Raw genomic sequence first — 25,269 nt, 5'->3', positions numbered from 1 at the left:
GCCTTCTGAAATTTCATGTCAAATTATACATTAAAAATTGCTCAGGCCGGGCACAGTGGCTGACACCTGTAATCCTAGTACTTTATGAGGCTCAGATTACCTGAGCTCAGGAGTTCGAGACCAGCCTGGGAAACATGGCAATACCCCATCTCTACATGAAATACAAAAACTAACCAGGCGTGATGGCACACACCTGTAGTCCCAGCTACTCAGGAAGCTGAGGCAGTAGGATGGCTTGAGCTCAGGAGGCAGAGGTTGTGGTGAGCTGAGATCGTGCCACTGTACTCCAGGCTGGACAACAGAATGAGACCATGTCTCAGGAAAAAAAAAAAAAAGGAAAAAGTTAAACAGCATTAGTCCAAGGATTGGGAGGAAAAAGTGGCATTTCTCCTTATGACTATTGAAGTCCAGTTTCATTTATATGTGAGATCCCAGCATATGGCCATATAAAGTAATATAGCTTTGAGAATAGTATGTTTCTTTAAAGGACCCCTTTACATTAAAGCCTTGGTGATTTTGCATAAAAACTGAACACTAGGTTTTTCTTTTTGTTTTTCCTAAATACACTACTGCTTTCACTTTAGCTCTAGAAATAGTTAAAAGGGTATGATGTGCCAGTATAGTTGGAAGAGTTTGTATTGGAAGACCTTTAGCAATTAATTTGGAAAATTCTGGGTTTTGCAGTGTTTCTTTCCTGTGATGTCACAAAAATGTAAGCACATGCAATAATGAGGTCATTATTGGTTATTGGCAGGAACTGACTATTAAAATCCCTTAAAATTTTCCTGAATGATAATATTCATCAAGTACAGCAAAGCCATGGGTGTAGTGAGTGCAAACGTTTCTTCTGTTACTAGCATCATTTTCTACTGGCTCACAGCATTATTTATTACTCATTAATTTGTGGCTGCTATGGTATAATGCAAAGTGTACTAGATTTGTAGTTTATGTTGAATTTTAGTTTGTTAAGTAAGCAGGCTGATTATAAAGTCAAGCCCTAAAGATACAATATTAATGAAATGCTTTCAAACTTTACTTACATATATAAATTAATTTCACTTGGGTTATTAAATGCACCTGTTATCTGCACTATCAAGTTCCAATTAATATACCTATGTAGATACATTAAATATATTTCCACTAGCACAAGTTCAAGACGAGTAAAGATCATATGTCAATGTCTGGATGAGACCCCATTAAATGTCCATTCTTAGCCATGCACCACATGTCAACCCCTCTGAAACAGAACAGAACCTAGGACAACAGGAAAAGATGGTGATTCCGTTCCATTGTTTATGTCTTACTGCATGATATGGAGGCTCTTGAGAACAGAAACAGGCAGCATTTCTGGGTAACAAGTACCAGATTTCTGGTCTATTCTCCCTGTTTCCACCATTTGCTTCAACTCTTGTTTCTCCAATCATGTGGATGTTACACTTGGGAGTCCAAAACATAGAAAAATGTAGAAACACATACAATTTTATACATGTTCCTGGTTATCACATGAGAAGTTCTGGGAGCAGTACATGCATAGGAGCGTCTTTTTCATTGCTCAAATAAGGTCTTTAAACTTCGATGCACTCAGTTCCTAAGTCAGTGAACCATCTAAGAAACAGAAGATACATCCTCAGTTCAATAGACCAGCACAAAATTAAAGGCTGATGACCTTGATTTTACCTCTGAGAGAGGAAGGCTATTAACATGGAAACAGCTGAATGAAGAGGCAAGTAAATTTCACCCTCCCTGTCTATTGAGAAAAGCTGGGTCTGAATGTATCTCTCCTTTTTTAAATAGAAAAACATAAGTCACAAGGCTTCTTCCTACCATAAGACAAGGGAAATCTTGTCTAGAACCTTCTAAGGCAGAAGTTTTGTATATAATACTTCTATGAGAATGGGATGGAGGTTTTATAAAATATTTGCATGGTGTACCAAAAATAAAAAAGGGACATGACTTTATGAAAAAGAAGCCTCTGTGAAGCAGGTTTGTGGAATCATAAAAAGACAGCCACAAAGACAGAGATGTAAAGGGGTCTGCCTTAAATAAGAAAGGAAAACAAGGAAACATGTAAAGCAATGGCAGAATTAAAACGTACGTTGAAAGCAGAAATGAGCAGAGTTAAAAATGCACAATATCAAAGAATTAACAGGAAAATGACAAGGAAATCAGTGAAAGTCAAAATTATACACATTGAGAACAGAAAAAATCTAATTACCTTAAAAATAAATGCAATAAATAATTATGGATATGAAATGCCCCACTAAACCTTACCCAAAATGACTTATGTCTATAAACTGAATAGACTAATACAGTTTTCTCCAAAATAATCACAATATATCCAAACATAGACATATCATGGAATATTGAAACATTTTAAAGGTAAATCAAAAATTAGGAACATTTATAAAGGAAATAAAACAGGAGACATTACAACTGATATCACAGAAATACAAAAGATCATTCAAGGCTACTGTGAACACTTTTATGCAAATAAACTAGAAAACCTAGAAAAACTCCTGGAAATATACAATTCTCCTAGATTAAACCAGGAAGTAATAGAAACTCTGAACAGACCAATAACAAGCAGTGAGATTGAAATGGTAATTATAAAGTTACCAACAAAAAAAGTCCAGGACCAGAGAGATTCACAGCTGAATTCTATCAGACATTCAAAGAAGAATGGGTACCAATCATATTGACACTATTCCAAAAGATATAGAAAGAAGAAATACTCCTTACATCATTCTATGAAGCCAATATCATTCTAATACCAAAAACAGGAAAGGACATGACAAAAAAGAAAACTACAGACCAATATCCCTGATGAACATAGATGCAGAAATCCTTAACAAAATATTAGCTAACCAAATCCAACAGCATATCAAAAAGACAATTCACCATGGTCAAGTAGGTTTCATACCAGGGATGCAGGGATGGTTTAACATATGCAAGTCAATAAATGTGATACACCACATAAACAAAATTAAAAACAAAAATCACATGATTATCTCAATCAATGCAGAGAAAGCCTTTGACAAAATCCAGCATCCCTTTATAATTAAAACCCTCAGCAAAATAGGCATAGAAAGGACATACTTTAATGTAATAAAAGTCATCTATGACAAACCCACAGCTAACATTATACTGAATGGGGAAAAGTTGAAAGCTGTGTTAGTCTGTTCTCATGCTGCTGATAAAGACATACCTGAGATTGGGCAATTTACAAAAGAAAGAGATTTAATGAACTCACAGTTCCACATGGCTGGGGATGCCTCACAATGATGGCAGAAGATGAAAGGCACATCTCACATGATGGCAGACAAGAAATGAGAGCTTGTGCAGGGAAACTCCCCTTTATAAAACCATCAGATCTCATCAGACTTATTCACTGTCACAAGAATAGCATGGAAAAGACCTGACCCCATGATTCAATTATCTCCCACTGGGTCCCTCCCACAACACATGGGAATTCTGGGAGCTAAAATTCAAGATGAGAATTAGGTGGGGACACAGCCAAACTGTATCATGCTGCCCTGGTCCCTCCCAAATCTCATGTCTTTACATTTCAAAGCCAATCATGCCTTCCCAACAGTCTCCCACAGTCTTAACTCATTTCAGCACTAACTGAAAAGTCCACAGTCCAAAGTCTAATATGAGACAAGGCAAGTCCCTGTTGCCTATGAGCCTGTAAAATCAAAAGCAAGTTAGTTACTTCCTAGAAACAATGAGGGTACAGGCACTGGGTAAATACAGCTGTTCCAAATGGGAGAAATTGGCCAAAACAAAAGGGCTACAGGCCCCAACGCAAGTCCAAAATCAAGCAGGGCAGTCAAATCTTAAAGCTTCAAAATGATCTCTTTTGAATCCATGTCTCACATCCAGCTCATGCTGATGCAAGAGGTGGGTTCCTATGGTCTTGGGCAGCTCTGCGCCTGTGGCTTTACAGGGTACAGCCTCCCTCCTGGCTGCTTTCACAGGTTGGCATTGTCTGTGCTTTTCCAGGTGCACAGTGCAAGCTGTTGGTGGATCTATTCTTCTGGGGTCTAGAGGACAGTGGCCCTCTTCTTACAGTAGCAATAGGCAGTGCCCCAGTGGGGACTCAGTGTGGAGGCACCCACCCCACTTTTCCCTTTTGCGCTGCCCCAACATAGGTTTTCCATGAGTGCCTGCCCCTGCAGCAAACTTCTGTCTGGATATCCAGGTGTTTCCATACATCCTTTAAAATCTAGGTGGAGGTTCCCAAACCTCAAATCTTGACTTCTGTGCACTGGTAGGCTCAACACCATGTGGAAACTGCCAGGTCTTGGGGGTTGCACCCTCGGAAGCCATGGCCCAAGCTCTACATTGGGGCCTTTCAGCCATGGCTGGAGCCACTGAGAAACAGGGCACCAAGCCCCTAGGCTGGTGCCCTGTTGCACACAGCATGGGAACCCTGGGTCTGGCCCTTGATACCACTTTTTCCTCCTAGGCCTCTGGGCCTGTGATGGTCGCAGCTGTCATGAAGACCTCTGACATGCCCTGGAGACATTTTCCCCATTATCTTGGGGATTAACATTTGGCTCCTCATTACTTAGGTAAATTATGCAAATTTCTGCAGCTGTCTTAAATTTCTTTTCAGAAAATGGGACTTTCTTTGCTATCACATTGTCAGGCTGCAAATTTTCTGAACTTTTATGCTCTGCTTCTCTTACAAAACTGAATGCCTTTAACAGCACCCAAGTCACCTCTTGAATGTTTTGCTGCTTAGAAATTTTTTCTGCCAGATACCCTAAATCATCTCTCTTAAGTTCATAGTTCCACAAATCTCTAGGGCAGGGGCAAAATGCTCTCAGTCTCTTTGCTAAACATAACAAGAGTTTTGTTTTGTTCCAGTTCCCAACAAGTTCCTCATCTCCATCTGAGACCACCTCAGACTGGATTTCATTGTCTACGTTATTATTAGCATTTTGGTCAAAGCCATTCAACAAGTCTTTAGGGAGTTCCAAACTTTCCCACATTTTCCTGTCTTCTTCTGAGTCCTCCAAACTGTTCCAACCTCTGCCTGTTACCCAATTCCAAAGTTGTTTCCACATTTTTGGCTATCTTTTCAGGAGCATACCACTCTACTGGTGCCAACTTACTGTATTAGTCTGTTCTCATGCTGCTGATAAAGACATACTGGAGATTGGGCAATTTACAAAAGAAAGGCTTAATGGGCTCATAGTTCCACGTAGCTTGGAAGGCCTCACAATCATGGTGGAAGGTGAAAGGCACATCTAACATGGTGGCAGACAAGAAAAGAGAGCTTGTGCAGGGAAACTCCCGTTTATAAAACCATCAGATCTCATTAGACTTATTCACTATCATGGGTGGCAGACAAGAAAAGAGAGCTTGTGCAGGGAAACTCCCGTTTATAAAACCATCAGATCTCATTAGACTTATTCACTATCATGAGAATAGCACAGGAAAGACCCATCCTATGATTCAATTCTCTCCCACCAGGTCCCTCCCACAACATGTGGGCATTATGGGAACTACAATTCAGGATGAGATTTGGGTGGGGACAGAGCCAAACCATATCAAAAGCATTCCCCCTGAGAACTGGAACAAGACAAGGATGCCTACTTTCACCACTTCCATTCAACATACTGAAGCAGCATCATTGTCTGGGGTAAATATCCATGGTTCGTCATCTCATGCCAGGGAAATCAAGGATGCAGGCACACAGTGAGTTTAAAAGTGGAGGTTTAATAGGCAAAAGAAAGAGAAAAGAGAATAGCTCTGTCTTCTGCAGAGAGAGAAGGGCTCCCAAGTGGGTCTTCCAGTCCACGGCAAAGTGCACGGAGCTTTATAGACTGGCTTGAGGAGGCAGTGCCTGATTTACATAGGGCCTAAAGATTGATTGGACCATGTGTGCCATTTACATAGTGCATGAATAACCTGGTCACCCCATCCTAATCTTTTATTATGCAGATGGGTTCTCTACCTGGCCAGCGCCATGTTGTCTGTTTCTTACTGTACAGGTGCTTGACAAAGAAAAGGGCAGATGGAGCCACTATGTTGAACGTGCCTTGCCCCCAGGTAGCCTTTTTCTGTTGGTGCAGCTGCTGGCATTCACCCATGCAAGCTTCCAGTTTGCATATCTATGTCTGCAGCTCAATTTAACAGGCTGCTCTTTGTTAGAAAAGAGATAATTTGGGGGCTGCTGCTTTTCATTAAAAGGAAAACCTTATTGAGGACTCTCTTACCCTCCCTATCTGCCTAAATAATTTCTTTCTAACTCCTATATCAATAGTATGTAAATCCTAGCCAAAGCAATCAGACAAGAGAAAAAAATACAGGGCATCCAAATAGGTAAAGAGGAAGCCCAACTGTTGCTGTTTCCTGATGACATGATTGTGTACCCAGAAAACCCTAGAGACATTTGGATGACTAAAGAGTCATCCAAAAACCCCCTAAAACTGTTAAATAAATTCAGCAAAGTTTTGGGATACAAAATTAATGTACACAAATCAGTAGCACTGTTATATACAAAGAGATACCAAGCTGAGAATCAAATCAATAACTTAACCCCTTTTACAATAGATGCAAAAATAAAAAGTAAAATACTTAGGAATCTACCTAACCAAGGAGGTGAAAGACCTCTACAAGGAAAACTATAAAACGCTGTTGAAAGAAACCATAGATGACACAAATGAAAACAAATCCCATACACTTGGATGGGTAGAATCAGTATTTTGAAAATGATCATACTGCCAAAAGCAATCTGCAAATTCAAAGCAATTCCCATCAAATTACCATCAACACAATTCCCATCAATGCAATTCCCATCAAAATACCACCATCATTCTTCACAGAACTAGAAAAAAATCCTAAAATTCATATGTAATCAAAAAAGAACTCACATAGCCAAAGCAAGACTAAGCTAAAAGGACAAATCTGGAGGTAACACATCACCTGACCTCAAACTATACTATAAGGCCATAGTCACTAAAACAGTATGGTACTGGTATAAAAATAGGCATATAGACCAATGAAACAAAATAGAGAACTCAGAAATAAAGCCAAATATTTACAGCCAACTGATCTTTGACAAAGGAAACAAAAACATAAAGTGGGTAAAGGACAACCTCTTCAACAAACGGTGCTGGCATAATTTGCGAGCCGCATGTAGAAGAATGAAACTGGATCCTCATCTCTCACCTTGTACAGAAATCAACTCAAGATGGATCAAAGACTTAAATCTAAAACCTGAAACCATAAAAATTCTAGAAAATAACATTGGAAAAATCCTTCCAGACATTGGTTTAGGCAAAGACTCCATGACAAAGAACCCAAAAGCAAACGCAACAAAAAGAAAGATAAATAGATGGAACTTAATTAAACTAAAAAGCTTCTGCACAGCAAAAGAAATAACCAGCAGAGTAAATAGACAACCCACAGGGTGGGAGACAGTCTTAAAAATCTTTACTTCTGACAAAGGACTCATATCCAGAATCTACAAGCAACTCAAACAAATTAGCAAGAAAAATACAAACAATCCCATCAAAAAGTGGGCTAAAGACCTGAATAGACAATTCTCAAAAGAAGAATGGCCAAGAAACATGCAAATGGCCAACAAACATATGAAAAATACTCAACATCACTAACGATCAGGGAAATGCAAATCAAAACCACAATGTGATACCACCTTACTCCTGCAAGAATGGCCATAATCAAAAAACCAAAAAAAAGTAGACCTTGGCATGGATGTGATACAAAGAACACATTTTTACACTGTTGGTGGGAATGTAAACTAGTACAACCACTATGGAAAATAGTGTGGAGATTCCTTAAAGAACTAAAAGTAGATTTACCATTTGATTCATCAATCCTACTCCTGGGTATCTACCAAGAGGAAAAGAAGTCATTATATGAAAAGATACTTACACATGCATGTTTATAGCAGCACAGTTCACAATTGTGAAAACATGGAACCAGCCCAAACGCCCATCGATCAATGAGTGGATAAAGAAAATTTGGTGTGTGTGTGTGTGTGTGTGTGTGTATCAGCCATTCAAAGGAACAAAATAATGGCATTTGCAGAAACCTTGATGCAACTGGAGACCATTATTCTAAGTGAAGTAACTCAGGAATGAAAAACCAAACATCAACATGTTCTCACTCATAAGAGAGCTAAACTGTAAGGATGCAAAGGCATAAGAATCATACAATGGACTTCGGGCACTCGGGGGAATGGGTGGAAGGGGGGCAATTGATAAAAGACTATCCATTGGGTACAGTGTACACTGCTTGGGTGATGGGTGCACCAAAATCCCAGAAATCACCACTAAGAACTTATTTGTGTACAAATAAGTAAATAAATTAAAAAGGGATAAGGAAGAGATACAGCTATAGCTTAGATTTTTGGTTTTGGTTTCTGGGCAAATCCCATTAAATAAGATAGAAAACATGGAATTATGGGATGAGATTTTGAAACTTGTTTCATTTGAGACTTCTTGAGTTTGAAGTGCGTCAGCAGAAGAGGTTCATAAATTTGAAAAGGAGAGCTTTATTTCTCATAAAGATTTGCAGCCTGCAGGATGGCCATTCAGACAGCCTGGGAAGCATATGGTAGCCTCGAGCCAGAAGCCAGAAAAGATACTTCAAGGGAGGAGCAACAGGAATTTATGTTGAGTGGGGTGACTGAATATACATATTCAATAAGCCTCAGGAATAGTCATGAGTATTTATGAAAGGAGAAACATGCACATGTGCAATTGAGTTTTACATCCCCTGGTGTGTCCTACGTACAAAAATGGCAGCATTAGCACTATCTGAGGGTGGAGTTTTCAGCCCTCTGACATCAAGCAGTGAAGAAGAGGACATGAAGACCTTGAATGCACATTCTTCATAGACTGGCCATGACAACTCTGTGGCCAGAGGTCTCTCATCAGCTAGTAGAAGAGGGGCAGCATCAGGTGGTTGGTTGATAACAGTGGTGGAATCTTTTGAAAGGGCTGGTTTCTGCTTAGTGCTTAGGGAAGTAACCCTAACGGTGTATAGCCAGGGAGGGGTGTCTGACTTCCCATCCCACTGTAGCCAAGAACTCAGTTTTCAAGGTTGCTCTGGAGTCCCCTTGGCCAAGTGGGGATCCACTCAGATGGTTGTTGGAACTTAGGATTTTGTTATCTTTCAAGTGTTTCTGTGGCAACTAGGTGAACTTAAAAACTAAAATGTGAGTGTTTGAGTTACAGTGATACAATGTGGAGTTAAGCGTTGTACTTGCTTGTATTTGATGCAATAGAAAGAAATGGGGATTTCCTGTGAGATTATGTTAAATATGTGTACATTGGGATACATTTTCTCAGATATTCTAATCCTGTTATGTATGACACGTATTTTGTGGACCACATAAATTGATCTGAGCAGGTATTGCCCTACCTGTAGGAATATCAAGTTAAGCTCTGATATGGTTAGCTCCCATGTCCCCACCCAAATCTCATCTTAAATTGTAATCCCCATAATCCCCATGTGTCAAGGGCAGGACCTGGTGGGAGGTGATTGGATCACGGGGGTGGTTTCCCCCACACTGTTCTCCTGATAGTGAGTGAGTTCTCGCAAGATCTGATGGTTTTATAAGTGTTTGACAGTTCCTTCTATGCGCACATTGTCTCTCTCACCTATCTCGCCTGTCGCCTCTTTACCTTCTGCCATGATCATAAGTTTCCTGAGGCCTTTCCAGCCATGCAGAACTGTGAGCCAATTAAACCTTTTTCCTTTATAAATTACTCAGTCTTGCATATTTCCTTATAGCAATGTGAGAACAGACTATTACAATCTCAGTGAGCTGAAAAAGGTTGCAACCTTTGGATAAGAGCTTTGCTATTAAATGTTATTTTTAGTTGCAATCTCCAATCCTTGGTCAGAAATTTGATCTTGGCTGGAGCAAATTCTCAAATATAGAACAGGCTCCTCTCCTTTATAATGAATTCCTAAATAATTTTAACAGCAGTTAGATATGTATTAGTCTTCTCAGGCTGCCTTAACAAAATATTAAAGGCTGGGTGGCTTGAACAACAGAAACTTATTTCTCACAATCTGGAGGCTAGAGGTTCGTGATCAAGGTGCCAGCAAATTTGGTTTCTGATGAGGGCTCTTTCCCTGGCTTTTGGAGAGCTACTTTCTAGCTGCTGAGTTTTCCCATGCCTTTCCTCTGTGATCAGAGAAAGGGAGAGAAGGGGTTGGGGGAGAGACAGAGAGAAAGAGCAAGCGAGCCTGTGTGCTAACTTATGAAATCAAGGTCCCGCTCTTATAATCTCATTTAATCTTAATTACAGTTGACCGTTGAACAACACAGGTGTGAACTGCTTGGGTCCATTTATAAGGGGACTTTTTCAACCAAACAAGAATTGAAAATATAGTATTCTCGGCTGGCATGGTGGCTCTAGCCTATAATCCCAGCAATTTGGAAGGCCGAGGTGGGTGGATCACGAAGTTAGGAGATTGAGACCTTCCTGGCTAACACAGTGAAACCCCGTCTCTACTAAAAATACAAAAAATCAGCCAGGCGTGGTGGGATGTGCCTGTAGTCCCAGCTACTTGGGAGGCTGAGGCAGGAGAATTGCTTGAACCCAGGAGGTGGAGGTTGCAGTGAGCCAAGATCACACCACTGCACTCCAGCCTGAGAGACAGACTGAGACTCCAACTCCAAAAAAAAAAAAAAAGTAGTATTCTCCCATGCAAAACTCGTGTAGAGGGCCAACTTTTCATATACATGGATTCTGCACGGCTGACTGCTGGACTTGAGTATGCACAGCTTTGGTATACTTAGGGGGCAGTCCTGGAACCAATCCTCTGCATATACCAAGGGATGACTGTATTTCTTTAGAGGCCCCGTCTCCAAATACAGCTACACTGAGAATTAGGGCTTTAGTCCATAACACATGGGCTAGTTAAAAGTTATCCTGCAACAGCAAGTAGATTGTGCTTCTTACATGGCCTTAAATTATTGCCATGTTTCCCAGCAAAGGGGGGATCAAGGGTTTATATCACCACCAAACCTCATGTGACCTCCAGTGTACTAGTTTTAGAAGATGAGGCCTAGTTGGAGGTGTTTGGTTCATGGGGCCAGATTCTCGTGAATGGCTTGGTGTCTTGCTCTGGCAAGGCTGGGTTAGTTTTTGAAGAAATGAATTAGTTCCCTCAAGAGTGGGTTTTTAGAAAGCCAGGGCATCCCTTGGATTTTGCATCTTTGCACATGTCCCCTCACCTTTTGACCTTCTCTGTTATGTTTTGATGCATCACAAAAGCCCTCACCAGAAACCAAGTAAATACTACAGCCATGCTTCTTGTACAGTCTGCAGAATCATGAGCTAAGCAAAACTCTTTTCCTTATTAACTTCCCAGCCTCAGGTATTCTGTTATAACAACACAAACAGACTAAGACAATTATCAATGTCAATTATGTCTTCTAGATTTTTAACATCTACATTAGGGGTCAGCAAACTATGTTCCATGAGCTAAATCTGGCCTGTTGGCCTAGTGTGGCCCACCCCTTGCAAGCTAAGAATGGTTTGTACATATATTTGATTGGGGGAAAAAATCAAAAGAAAAAAGTATTTCGTGACATGTGAAAATTATTAGGTCGGTGCAAAGTAGTTGTGGTTTTTGCCATTACTTCAATGGTGAAAACCACAATTACTTTTGTGCCAATCTAATATATGAAAATCAAATCTCGATGTCCAAAATAAAGTTTTATTGGAACATGGCCATGCTTATTTAAAAATCAGAATCACCTTATTGCTGTTTATGTGCTCCAGTGGCAAATTTGGGTTAAGACGGAGACTGTATAGGCTTCAAAGTCTAACATTATATATATTTGACACTTTACAAAAAAAGTTTGTTTTACTGATTCAGATCAATTATAGTAAATCATTTCATTTATTAGATCTCTTGATTTATTTGTCTAGGACTAAATTCTTCAGACATCTCACATTAGCAGGCTCATTTTGGGAGGTAATTTTGCTCAAATGTAAAATCCTGGAGGGACCTTATTAAGCTAATTTTATGATGGAAGTCTTGATCTTGCTCACAGATTCTCCAGATTAGAGTCCAATTTTCCAAGTTCTATGGTGCAGGGCTCTGCGTTACCAACCAAGTAGTTCTTGGAAAATTTGAGCTTATCAAAACTGCTTCTTGAGAAAATTCTTTACTCTGCCTGAGTGTACTACTGCTGACATGAAGTGGAAAGATTATCTTCTTGGGCAATAATCCTTCAAGTCAGCCTCCTTAGTTTTCTGAACAGCATATCTCCTGTCCTGTCTCTAGTTTACCCATCTGTCAAAACCGAACACCTGCACTTTGGAAACTCCAGAGCTACTTTAGTCTCTCACAGTGTTCCAGCTTCTCTCAGGGGCTTGCCAGAGAAAACTGTATTTAAAGGAGATAGTATAATAGATATATTAATTATTCATCATTTTATATTTAGTTACAAAATGGGATAGCTAATTTCTACTTTTAAGGTAAATTGATATGGGCGAACAGGAAATGAGTTAGTTAGCAAAGCTGGTGAAACCTAAAATCTCCAAAATACAATAGCTTAAATAAAATCCATGTTAATTTATATCTGATGTAATAGCTTCAAAGTGATCGAAACAGACCGTGCTCCATGTGGTCACTTAAGAACCCAGGAACTTCCTCTTATGAGGATTTTGAATCTCTTTGGGTGTTGTACATGACTGCATAGTTGAACCTGAGAACATGATCATGTCCTCATTCCAGTCCAGGAGAAGGGCTAAAAGAGAACAAGTAGGCACACACCCAGTGTTTTCTGGTTAATACCCAAAAAGATGCAGATTGTCTTTCACTTTCTATTGACACAAACACATACTACTGGTATTTCACTGGCCATGACTAATTGCAAGGGAAGTTAGTAAATGCAGTTTCGAGATAACGGACAAGGCTATCACTAAAAGAAAAAGGGGAGAATGGATGCCATGCAATAGTTAGTAATTTTCACTTTTTTTTTCTTTTTTTTTTTTCTGAGACAGAATCTCACTCTGTCGCCAGGCTGGAGTGCAGTGGCGCGATCTTGGCTCACTGCAACCTCCGCCTCCTGAATACAAGTGATTCTCCTGCCTCAGTCTTCCGAGTAGCTGGGACTACAGGCATGCACCACCATGCCTGGCTAATTTTTGTATTTTTAGTAGAGATGGGGTTTCACCATGTTGGCCAGGATATTCTCGATCTCTGACCTCGTTATCCACCTGCCTCTGCCTCCCAAGGTGCTGGGATTACAGGCATGAGCCACGGAACCCAGCCTAAGTTTTCAACATTTTAACTAGATTTTTAAATTTCTATCTTTTAGCCAAGTCAGGTAATTATAAAATAATATATATTCTTTATACATCTTCAACTCGCTGTAGAAATGCTTTTATCTCCTTTGTAGGGACATGGATGAAGCTGGAAACCATCATTCTCGGCAAACTATCTCAAGGACAAAAAACCAAACATCGCATGTTCTCACTCATAGGTGGGAATTGAACAATGAGAACACTAGGACACAGGAAGGGGAACATCACACACTGGGGCCTGTCGTGGGGTGGGGGGAGTGGGGAGGGATAGCATTAGGAGATATACCTAATGTAAAGGACGAGTTAATGGGTGCAGCACACCAACATGGCACATGTATACATATGTTACAAACCTGCATGTTGTGCACATGTACCCTAGAACTTAAAGTATAATAATAATAAAAAAAGAAATGCTTTTATCTGAATAGTCTTGCAAAATCAACTTCCAAGCTTTTACTAGACATGGCTTCCCGTTTTGCATATTTTATAAAATGTTATTGAAAGGACCATGCACATTTTAGAAATAGAATAATACTTTATACAAATACAAGGTGATTACTAATTGTTAAACATATATTATTTCATTTAGTCCTTAATAGATTTTAGGGCAGTTATTCTTATTATCTTCATATTTCAGATTAGAAAACTGGAACTCAGGTTAAGTTCTAGGTCATAGTGCCAAAACATATTGGAACTGGGATTCAAATTTAAGTATCCCTGATCCCAAAGTCAATTTTAAAACTATGTATTCATATGGCTGCATACAATGTTGGCTCTTGTCATTTTTGTAATTAGAAGAATTTGAAACCTTGAGTATAGATAGAATCACCAACAAGAGAACAGGAGTATGATAGGAAGACTCAGGAAAGAACTTTGAGAAACATCTTTATTTAGGGATGAGAAGAAGTAGTTGGTGAGAAGAGGGGAGTAATGATTATTGGGGAATAATTATAGTCAGTCAGGGATCATTCACAGTGCTGGATACAAGAGGAACACAGTAGGATGGCATTGAGAAGAGAGTTTCGAAACGGGTCATTAGGTGATAACTAATGACTTTAAGAAAACCATGTAGAGTACAAGAGAAGAGAGACAGATTACAACAGGTGCACAAGTGACTGAGAAGGAAGACAATGGAAAAGTCAGATGTGGTCTCTTCTATTTGATAACTAAAGTGATGGAAAAGAGAACTGAGGAACAAGGTGAGGCAACAATGGTAGGTGCTTTTTAGAAGAGATGAGATTTGAAATTATTTACAGATATTGCCACCTTAATCAGATAAATTCAGGTAGTCAGATATTCTTCTAGCTATCAAACCTGGTAGTTTCTGATTAAGAGATCAGGATGAGACAAATGCTTTTTCTGTGGTTTTAAACTTGCCCTCTTAATGATGATACCCTCATACTTTATGAATTTTCCAGAGAGTTCACTGAGTGCTCAGGACAGAGACAGTGATAAGTTTATCTGTAAGGAAGGAAGGAAAATAGGAAGAAAGAGAGAGAGAGAGAGAGAGAGGGTAGAAGAAGAGAAATAGACAAATGGCCGGGCATGGTCCCTTATGGCTGTAATTCCAGCACTTTGGGAGACCAAGGAGAGAGGATCACTTGAGCCCATTAGTTCGAGACTAGCCTAGGCAACATAGGGAGAACTCGTCTCTACAAAAATATTTTAAAAAAGGAAATAGAGAAAGAAAGAAGATGGAAAAAAACAGGAAGGAGAGAGCAAGACCAGGAGGATTATATGATACAAGATATGAACATCTGAAGGTTGGGGTGAGCTCTTGACAGACAGTAAAGTAGACAATATTTTGAGGATTTTTCATTTCCTCTTTTACTAAGCATTGCCCTCTCACTCCCTTCAGTGTTTTACTGCTCTTTTCTGGCCACCACTGACTTCCTTAGTGAATCAGCTTCACTGTACTCCCTTTGGTAGGCATTTTCTTATTTTGCCTTCTATTTTAGACAGAGCTGTCAAAATGAGAAGGATCCTTTTAAATCCTTCTTGTTAAAGTGCTAATGACTGTTAAGGCTAAATGCATGAGAAATAGAAAATTTGACGCCTGAGTCCTAAGTTTGAGTTTGGGAACTGGTACTTTCTATAATTTTTGTTAAGTTACTATGGGTCAGTTTCTATCTCATTGTGCTTCTCTGAGGATTGTACAAATAATTTAAGTGAGGTATTTTTCAAATACAAAAACTTTGATTTTTCAAAATTACAATATAATTTATCTTTGGTGTATTTTGTTTAAGGCAAAATATTTTGTATTATCATATAAAGCCAGGATAAACATCGCCTGTCTATTGGGACCAGGAAAATGGGGACTGGGTCAGATTTTTAGGGCATGATCTGTCTAAAGGGGAAGCCAGTTGCAGCTGATAGTTTACTTCCAGAAATGTGGGTATTGTTTCACCCCATCATTTGACTTGTCAAGTGAATCCTCAAATCATCTTTATGTATAATTCTTAAATGTTTGCAAATATTATTTTTACAAATACTGTAGGCAAAACAGTGTATAGAAGCTGGAGGAGGAAGGAAATATGGCCTCTGTGTTGCCAATTTGCAACATCTGCCTTCCAAAAATGAACTGAAGTAACACAGGGATGCTTTTATCTCACATATCATGTATGTGATACTAATGTTTAAAACTGGCCCTTCAAAAGTTTTTAATAACTTATACATGTCAATCTGTGATTGAAAAAAATTTACCAGAAAAATTTTGCTACCAAAATGATGTGTACATGGGGAGGGTCATAATAGACAAAGACCATGCTTAAAAAAAATATATATATATATACATTGGAAGGTGGTTTTTAATAAGCAAATATTTATAAATTTAAAACATGATATTCCACTGCAAAGTATTTTCAATCTGTAGTTTGTTGCCTTTGAGCATATTAGACTGTATGCCATGTTTTTCCTATCCAATCAAGACAACAATTTAAAATTAAAATTGCAAAAAATAGGCCACCTTTCACAGAGGATTGACTAGTTAATTTACTTAAGATAGCAAGTTGCACAAAAGAAGAAAATGATAATGCAACAAGCTTTCGAAAGACTGACCCTCTTCTGAGAGTTAACCTTTGTGCTCACAAATAGTTATCTGAAAAATTTCCAAGGTATGAATGGAAATAACAGCAGATTGCATTACCTACATCCCGAAGGTCAGAGGTTCAGATTACCAAGGTAATGAAACTTCAGTGAGCTGCTTCAGATCTATTAGGTTTGTCAGTTTTTATAAGCACAGTTACTTCAGGATGCAATTATAACATAAAGGACCTATATTGGTGGAAATTCACCAGCCGGATCTTAACAGAAGTATTCAAATGTCAGATGAGTGGGGAGAGCCTACCTTTATGAGCAGGCTTTTAAGATGAATCAGTTAGTGAGGTGGAGTAGAGAGCAAGAGGGAGATGAATGGAAATATGCCTTAAAACACATCCCCAGATAAAAACTTCGTATTTTTCCCAGAGGTGTTTCAGAGGGTAGCCATAAGCATCAATTAACTTATATTATTCCATTAAAATGGTTTAAGAGATCCCAATACAAGTGTCACAGATCATTAGAAACCTGCAGCCTTATAAAAACCAGAGAATGATAGTTATTTTTTTTTTGTAAAGATGGATTATTTTGTGGAAACACAGATAAACCTAACCTACTGATTTAATTTATAATTGATATCCTCAATTCTGGCTTTAATTCACAATTGATATCACTCAGGTGTCCTAAATGGAGCATCTCTCTTCTTAAGCTGTAACCAAACTCAAGCCTGGATCAAAATCACATGGTTACATTGCCCAACTAGTAGTGACTTTTCATCTTTTTATATCATCAATAGATGATTACCCCAGTGAGCAGAGTGTTCTTTCATAAATAAAATATTTTAACTGGGTCTTTCCTGATCAGGTATTTCTCAATATTTGGTATTATTCTGACAAGTTTTGATGAAACTATTTGCCAGATCTCAAGTTATACCTATAAGACTAATTTTAATACATATTCTCATGGTAGATTCAGGGTTTTTTTTCCCGATTGTCATCAGGGATTGACAGAAATTAACAGATCACAACAAATTAACATGTTAATACTACCATACTGACCAAGTAACTGTGAAATTTCAGTTACTGTGGTTTCTAACGTTGCAGGAACAGATTAGATCACTCTGTGAACTCTTCCAAATGCCTGTTAAAAAAGTGTTCCCAGCAGGTCCAGGGTTGACCCTGCATTATTTAAGTGGATCCAGTGGTGATGTCTAGGCTTCCTTTTACTGGATCAAGCTTGAATTCTGTCCATAGCCAGTATGAAGATGATCCACTGGGAAGAATCTGTTCCATTATTGCAATCCAATTAAATGGTTCTTGCTAATGAGTGACGAGTTACAAGATATTAGGGCAGAGCTCTCTGAAGGAAGGTGAACAATAGTACACTGTATCCAATTAATACATGGACATGTCTATCGCAACTGCCTGGTATGATAGAAATTACGTTGTTCATGCAAAGGAAATGACAGAGGCAGAGCAGGAGGCCCAAGAAGAACGTCAAAGTTGGAGAGAGTTTGCATCTCAAGAATGGCACAGGGGCCCCAGGGTTTTAGTTTTAATGTGTCCATTTTTAATTTATCTGGGTACTAATAAAAATGGCCCTTCTAAAGTTTTCAATGACTTAGCCCTGTCAATCTGCAATTGGTAAAAATTTACCAGTAACACTTCCCTATCAAAATGATGTGTACATGGCGAAGGTTCATAGTAAAGAAAGAATATGCTTTTTAAAATACGCAAAGTGTTAACACAGGTATGAGAAGCTTACTTACTTGGTTTAGCCCACCTCACGTCGATGGCTGTGTGGTTAAGGACACTCGCAGTGAGATTGGCTCCTCTCTCTGGAAGACCAGCTAACGTCGTCACAGTCACTTCTCGGCTCGGTGTAAAACCCACACTGTTGTGTACGAAGAGCATATATTCATAGGTTGTAAACCTAAAATGTTGTTTTGTTAAAAAAAAGTGTATGAATTTCTACTTTACAGAAAATCTAACAAATAATTTCTTTTTTTCTTCACAAAATACAGGATTTCCTTCCACCCCTCCACAATATACTGTTTTCTTTTCCTCCCTAGAAAATACAATATTTTATTTTCCCTCCGTACACAACACATATCATTAATTTTGTGACCTGCCAGCATCAACTGAAGCATCAGGGAAATATTTTACTAGGAATGCTGAACAAATATTGCTATTGAAAACAAATGTGATTTATCATTTTCTCATTCTTATTGTTTTCAGAAGTGGTGAGGATTACAGCTCAATTCAAGATGCAATTACAAATCAGGCAACCTGCCAGCTTTCTATCTGAATTTGATCCAGAGAGTTTTATGCTCTTGTTTTTGGAAACTCATCCATTTTCAAATATCAGAATCCCTCATCAACATTTTCTTCTGATACCTATGCTTCTTTTCCATAATCTCATTGCAGACAGATAAACCCCTAAATTAAATTGTAACTGTGACCAAAGTGTACAACATTCTCCTGCTGAGAGTTTTGCTACAGTGAGCTGTATTTTGCCATAGTGTGAACATATTTACTTGAGTCAATACAGTGGAAACTGAATATTACTTTGCAGAAGGCAAAAACTGACATGATGATGTGATATGAGGAGGACTTTCCAAGTCATTTATTAAATTGATGATAGAATAAAGCCACCATTTTTTTAAACCAGTTTTGGGCAGAAGACCATCAGGCTTCCTTTGTTTGGTTCAGAACTGCCTGTGTAAGGAAATGCTATAAACAGACACAGTCAGGCTGAGTGGACAATAGCTTAGACTGAGATACTTGCTTAAACATGTAGCGCAACACACGACCATCCCAGAGGCATCCAGGACACAGGGCAAATGCTGGCCTCAGATCATTACCTAATTTGGGTTTATTAGATGATCAAGGATACCTCATCTCCAGTGTAAGGCCCACAGTATTTGTCTCAATATGTCACAATCTCTGATTTGACTATGCAAAGGTGGTGGGGCGTGGGTGGGTAGGTGCCATTTGCAGGATTGTGCTAAATAATTTGACCAAAATTATATCAGGATCCTCAGAGCATTTTACTGCCACCTAGGTAGAAGAAATCTGCTTGACTCATCCTGTTTCTTACTCATAGCCCAAAGATATGTTTGCAGGTTTCTGCCTGAGCCACATTGAAGGGTGTTGCTCTATTGTAATTATTACAGGTAAAACTTAGTGACTTTTTGAGGCTATTTATCTATTTCTTCTAAATAAGTGCTTGCAACAGATCTTCTACACCTCCCTGCTTTACCATCTCTTCTCAGGTGTTTATTGCCTCTTTTATTTCTGCTTTGTCTGCAGTAGTGGGTTGAACTGTATCTTTCAAAAAGATATTTTCAAGCCCAAGCCCCTGGTCCCTGTGAATGCGACCTTATTGGAAGATAGGGTTTTTGCAGATGTAATCAAGTTAAGATGAGGTCACACTGGATTAGGCAGCACCATAAATTCAATGCTGACGTCTTTGGAAGAAAAAAGAGAGAGAAATTTTATAGACACATGGATACACACAGGGAGGTGATGGCCATGTAAAAACAGAAACAGCAATTGGAGTTATGCTGTCACAAGCCAAGGATTTCCTAGGGCTACCAGAAGTTAGAAGAGGCAAGAAAGGGTTCTTCTATAGAGCTTTGGAAGGGAGTCTGGCCCAGAAGACAAACTGGTTTGCAACTTCTTATATCCAGACCTGTGAGAGAATAAATTTCTGTTGTTTTAAGCCACCCAGTATGTGGTATTTTGTTACTGCAGCCCTGGAAAATGAAAACATATGCTTTTTAGCAAGTGCTGAATAGTCCACATGATCCAGACAACTAAAAAATAATAATAGTTACTTAATAGCTGTCAGGCATTTTCTACAGATGTTAACCCATTCATTCCTCACAAAACTCTATAAGGTGCTATTATAATACCTATTTTGAAAATAAGAAAAACAAGGCTCAAAGAGATAAATAACTTGTCCAAGTCATTGAGATAATAAGTAGGAGGACTGAGATTCCAATATAGGCAGTCTGATTTCAGAGCCTGCTCTTTTAACCATGATGCTATACTGCCAACATAATAGTGACAATAATAATAATAGTAATAATAACAATCATAATGATAATCTGTTCTGTCCATACTTGGATGATGTCATATCACTAGGGCTTGACCTTTGCATTATTTTTCTAGCAGAGGGAATAGATTTTTGCTTACACATTCAAACGGTCTGGCCAAATTTCCTTTGCAACCAACAGTATGAATATGAAGGATGGTGAGTTAGGGTTAAGAGGGTAGCAAGCCTATGACAACGGAATGAAATGAAGCTAATGGCTCACAAGGGAATTGAACCAGCGACCTTGGCTTCATTAGCTCTCTCCCTGGGTAAAATACTTATAATTATATTTTACTTCATAAAATGACTTCAAAGAAATGTAGCTAGAGTCTGGATACCTAGTCTCCTCTCCTATAATATGTAAATTTTTCTTCCACATGTCTATGGTATTATACAATTAACAATCTTTTTGGATTTAAAGTGATACCATGTTTGTGGTTCTTTTCTACATGTGGAATTAACAATATCAGGTGGCACTAAAATGGTTGATTGTAAATAAATTCTATAGGGCTTTAGTTTTTATAATACTTTAAGAGATTTCACAATAATTTAGTTATGGCGAAATACACAATTTACATCTACAAAACTCAGGCCACATAGATACACACAATTGCGATGCCTGTTTTCAAGGCGGTTCTAAAATTTTAGAGTAAGAGATGGCTTTAGAGTTTATCTGCTTCAAATAATAAAGTGTCTGCTACATCTTACAGATTAAACAAAAAACCCTGAGACCCTGAGAAAACAAGTGGATTTGCATAAGTTTTCACAACTAGTTAATAGGGGTAGCTGGACATAGGGTTTCTTCATTTCCAATATTACACTATTTCCACTTTTTAAAAATTTAATTGAGAAATCAGTAGTATTTCATTTGAGGCCGTACATTTGTCTTTTGTACTTTCTTTAACTTTCATTGTTAAGTTAAATTTTTAAGGAAACAGGATTTTTTTTTTTTTTGAGACGGAGTCTCGCTCTGTGCCCAGGCTGGAGTGCAGTGGCGCGATCTCAGCTCACTGCAAACTCCGCCTCCCGGGTTCACGCCATTCTCCTGCCTCAGCCTTCAGAGTAACTGGGACTACAGGCGTCAGCCACCACTCCCAGTTTTTTTTTTTTTTTTTTTTTTGGTAGAGACGGGGTTTCATCGTGTTAGCCAGGATGGTCTCCATCTCCTGACCTTGTGAGCCGCCCGCCTCGGCCTCCCAAACTGCTGGGATTACAGGCATGAGCCACCGCGCCTGGCCGAGGAAACAGGATCCTGAATCCTCTTAAATACTAAAATATACTGTTTTCATTTCATCTGAATTCCAATCTGCATTTAGTAAGAATATATACCTATCGCTTGTCTACATATATATGTTGATTCACATTTCACCACTTCATATCAAAAAAAGAATGTATTAGTTGGCTTGAAGTGGTTTTCCATTCACTCTATGTATATTGTTTTTCAAATGGACTTACGTGTTGATTGTTGATATTAAATGGGACATTCCATTTAATAAATGATAAAAGAATACATTTTAAAACAAAAATGCTAGATCAATTAACATCATATACTCATGACAAAACTTATGTGTATCAATCCTTCTCTCTTTCTTCTCTAAATACAAACTGTGTTCTCTAGGCATGTCCTGAAAAATGTCCATTTTAAACTCTGTAGGAAAAAACTTTTGCAATATAAGTATTCAAAGTAAGTGAATACTTATATTGAATCTATGACGTAGCCAGTAAAACCAATTGTTTTTGGGTCCATTTAGGAATACTTGGACTATTACAATAGTTTTTCCCCCATTTGCTTGAGACCATCCTCCGGTCTCTCCCTCCTCCACTCCCCAAACAGCAAATTGTAAACTTTATTATGGTATAGACATGACTATGGTAATTTTCCTCATAAAAAATAATACATGTTAAAATCTTACTTGTGGAACAATATTCATTTCAAGGTTCAGGTGTTACTACTCCAATGAATTAGAAAACTAGATTATGTTTAAATGATGCAGTTTTGCTTATTTACTGAATAGATAATTTTATAAATGAATGAATAGATGTTTCATAGTTATTTAAGCACTCAGTCTCAAAAATTTCAGGTCATTTATATAATTTTTTAGGTTAGTGAGATAAAAATCTGCCTGTCCAACAGAAAAAATATCTCTGCTGAAACTTAGCAAAGTGCTTTTAAAAATATATTGAAAAATTATATTGCTTTTTCATATTTAATACATCACTTCATTCATTCATTTGTTCATTCATTTAATATTTATTGGCTATTACCAATATGCCAGGTGTTAAAAATAATAAAATTGTTATCTGTCCACCTGGAGCCATAGTGTATATAAAATTTTACAGAAATATGTTTTTAAATGAGAACATCTAATTTATTCATTTATTCCTTATTCTTTGAACATGCATCAGATGAAGCATCTAATTTAACCATGTCCAGCTGGGAAGTCTTCACGGAGGAGGTAATATTTGGGGCAGGTTTTGATAAGAAGTAGTATTTTATCCAGTGAAGACATTTGTCCAGGGCAAAATATGTGAAGGCTTGTATCTTGGAAGGGTCTGATATATTGGGGGAAACCAAAATTCTTCAGGGCAGCTGCAGAATACCTGGGGTTATTTTCATCAGAATTAAAAATGTGTCAACTTTATTGATGTCCTAACAGAATTCATGTGTCAATATTGTCACCAATATAAATCATGCTTCTGAAAATGCAGATTATTTAGTTGCTTCTTCCACTAACTCTTCCTCATCTCTGCCACAACCCAAAGTATTCTTGAGTACACCATCACACAAGTGTGGATTTGAGAAATCTCATAAATCATACTTTTCCTTACATCTTCAAATCTTTTGTGGGAATAGCAAACAAAGAAAAATGAAATGCAATATTGTTTCCACTGCTTAAGTCTATAGCTATTAAAATTTTCAGTTGATGGTAGACACTTAAAAAATCTATTTGTTGATTCTAAAAATAGCATTGAAGATTTTTGCTTCAAAAATTGAAGAGTAATGTTTATCACACTTGAATATTTTTAATATGAGACATTTTAGATTGTGAGTGAAACTTGCAGCTGTTATGTTTCTGTTGCTATCTATACCTACACTACCAGAATTGTCAGACCTAAGATAATTTTGCAGGAATTTCCATCTTTGTTCTACTTTGTCATCAACATGAGAAAGAAACACAGCCAATGAAAGTAGTTTTTCTTTTTTTTTTTATTCTAAGAAAACACTGGGGGAAAAAAAACCTCCTATGACAAAACACATCCTTCTGGATCTAGAAGTTCATTTTTCATGAGTGATATAGTTTGGATATTTGTCCCCTCCAAATCTTATGTTGAAATGTGATCACTAATGTTGAATGTGGGCCCTAATGGGATGTGCTTGGGTCATGGGGGTGAATCCCTTATGAATGGTTTGCTGTCATCCCTGTGGTAGTGAGTGAGCTCTCACACTATTAGCTCAGGGGAGAGCTGGTTGTTTAAGAGCATGGCATTCCTCCCAGCGCCCTCTTGCTCCCTCTCTTGCCATGTGACATACCTGCTCCCTTTTCACCTTCCACCATGGATAAAAGCTCCCTGAAGCCTTCACCAGAGGAAGACGCTGGCACCAGGCTTCTTGTACAGCCTGCAGAACCATGAGCCAAGTAAACTTTTCTTTATAAATTATCCGGTCTCAGGTGTTTCTTTAGAGCAATGCAAAATGGGCTAATCCAATGAGGTAACACATAATATGATGACACAGAAAAGGACATCGTGTGGGGCATGTAAGGCATTGAAAAAAAAATCCAATGGGAAAAAACACTGTGCCCAATTTAATTTGAATGCGAAAGACATGTTTACTCTTTTTGAATTAAGTACATGGCTATGAGATGGCATACTAGTGTTGACAGAAGTTGGCTTTCATTCTTAGACTCAATTTTTATTCACATTCTCATATTAAGGAATAAATTAACAGCATCTATCTCATCTTGGTAGTCATGGGAGAAGCTTTCCTTTCACTTGCCTTTTCTGTGTACAAAGTTAACTTCTTCACTTAATAGCTACGATCTGACATTATTTATATTCTAGAAACACGTGTCATGGAACCGACCCAGTCTTTCATACTAGCAAAGATGAAGATGTCATCTATACACATTTAATCTCATTACAAACAAGAGGAACAAAAGTTATATTCTTTTGAATATTATCCCCCACAGAAATGGCATCCTCTTTTGGGACTTGAAACATCTTTATTTTAGTAGGTTTAAAAATATATATGAAAATATATGTCTATAAGATTTAAAGTTAGAATTTATGATATATTTAGCTTAAGCATTTAAATCTTAAGTCTTACCCTTCTTTGAAAAATAAGACAAAAATGTGTTAATTTTGAATGTTTTAATTTAAATGTAATACAATTAGTGGATTCTCAAGGAATCACATAGAGGTCTCCATCCAAATTGTCATTGCAAAAAAAAAAAAATACTCTGAGAAATGTATAAATAACTAAAAGGAATAGCAATTCGAACATACCTTCCTTCATAAACTTAATGAAAGCTAATTTATAAATCTAAACTATAATCTGCAAGTCAATATTTTCTCTATAATAGTAAAATAACCCTATTCTTTATTATAACTTGTTCTTCTTTAAATCCACAACGAAAAGGAGAACATGCTCATTGTATTCTTAGCAGTTTTATCTGATCACTTAGGAACCAAGGCAGTGTTGTTAGGTGCTGAAAATTGTAAGGGTAGATTGATACTTAAAATGAAGGAGGTCGTCGCCCTCTTGTTAAACCCTGCATGACTCACATCGGCAGCTTCAGATGACAACAGCACGTTCACCAGA

The 25,269-nt window shown here is 38.0% G+C and overlaps 1 protein-coding gene across 1 annotated transcript in view; it reads right to left on the bottom strand.

Moving 5' to 3' along the window:
- USH2A (usherin) overlaps positions 1–25,269 on the bottom strand; it is a 793,063-nt gene that overhangs the window by 225,380 nt on the left and 542,414 nt on the right. The window contains exon 43 of the mRNA XM_054484303.2: positions 18,118–18,281. Coding sequence (XP_054340278.1) covers positions 18,118–18,281 — 164 coding nt within the window. The remainder of the gene's footprint in view (positions 1–18,117; positions 18,282–25,269) is intronic.

Source organism: Pongo pygmaeus, chromosome 1, assembly GCF_028885625.2.
Source record: "Pongo pygmaeus isolate AG05252 chromosome 1, NHGRI_mPonPyg2-v2.0_pri, whole genome shotgun sequence".
Classification (NCBI taxonomy): domain Eukaryota; kingdom Metazoa; phylum Chordata; class Mammalia; order Primates; family Hominidae; genus Pongo; species Pongo pygmaeus.
This window is presented reverse-complemented; position numbering and strand designations above follow the sequence as displayed.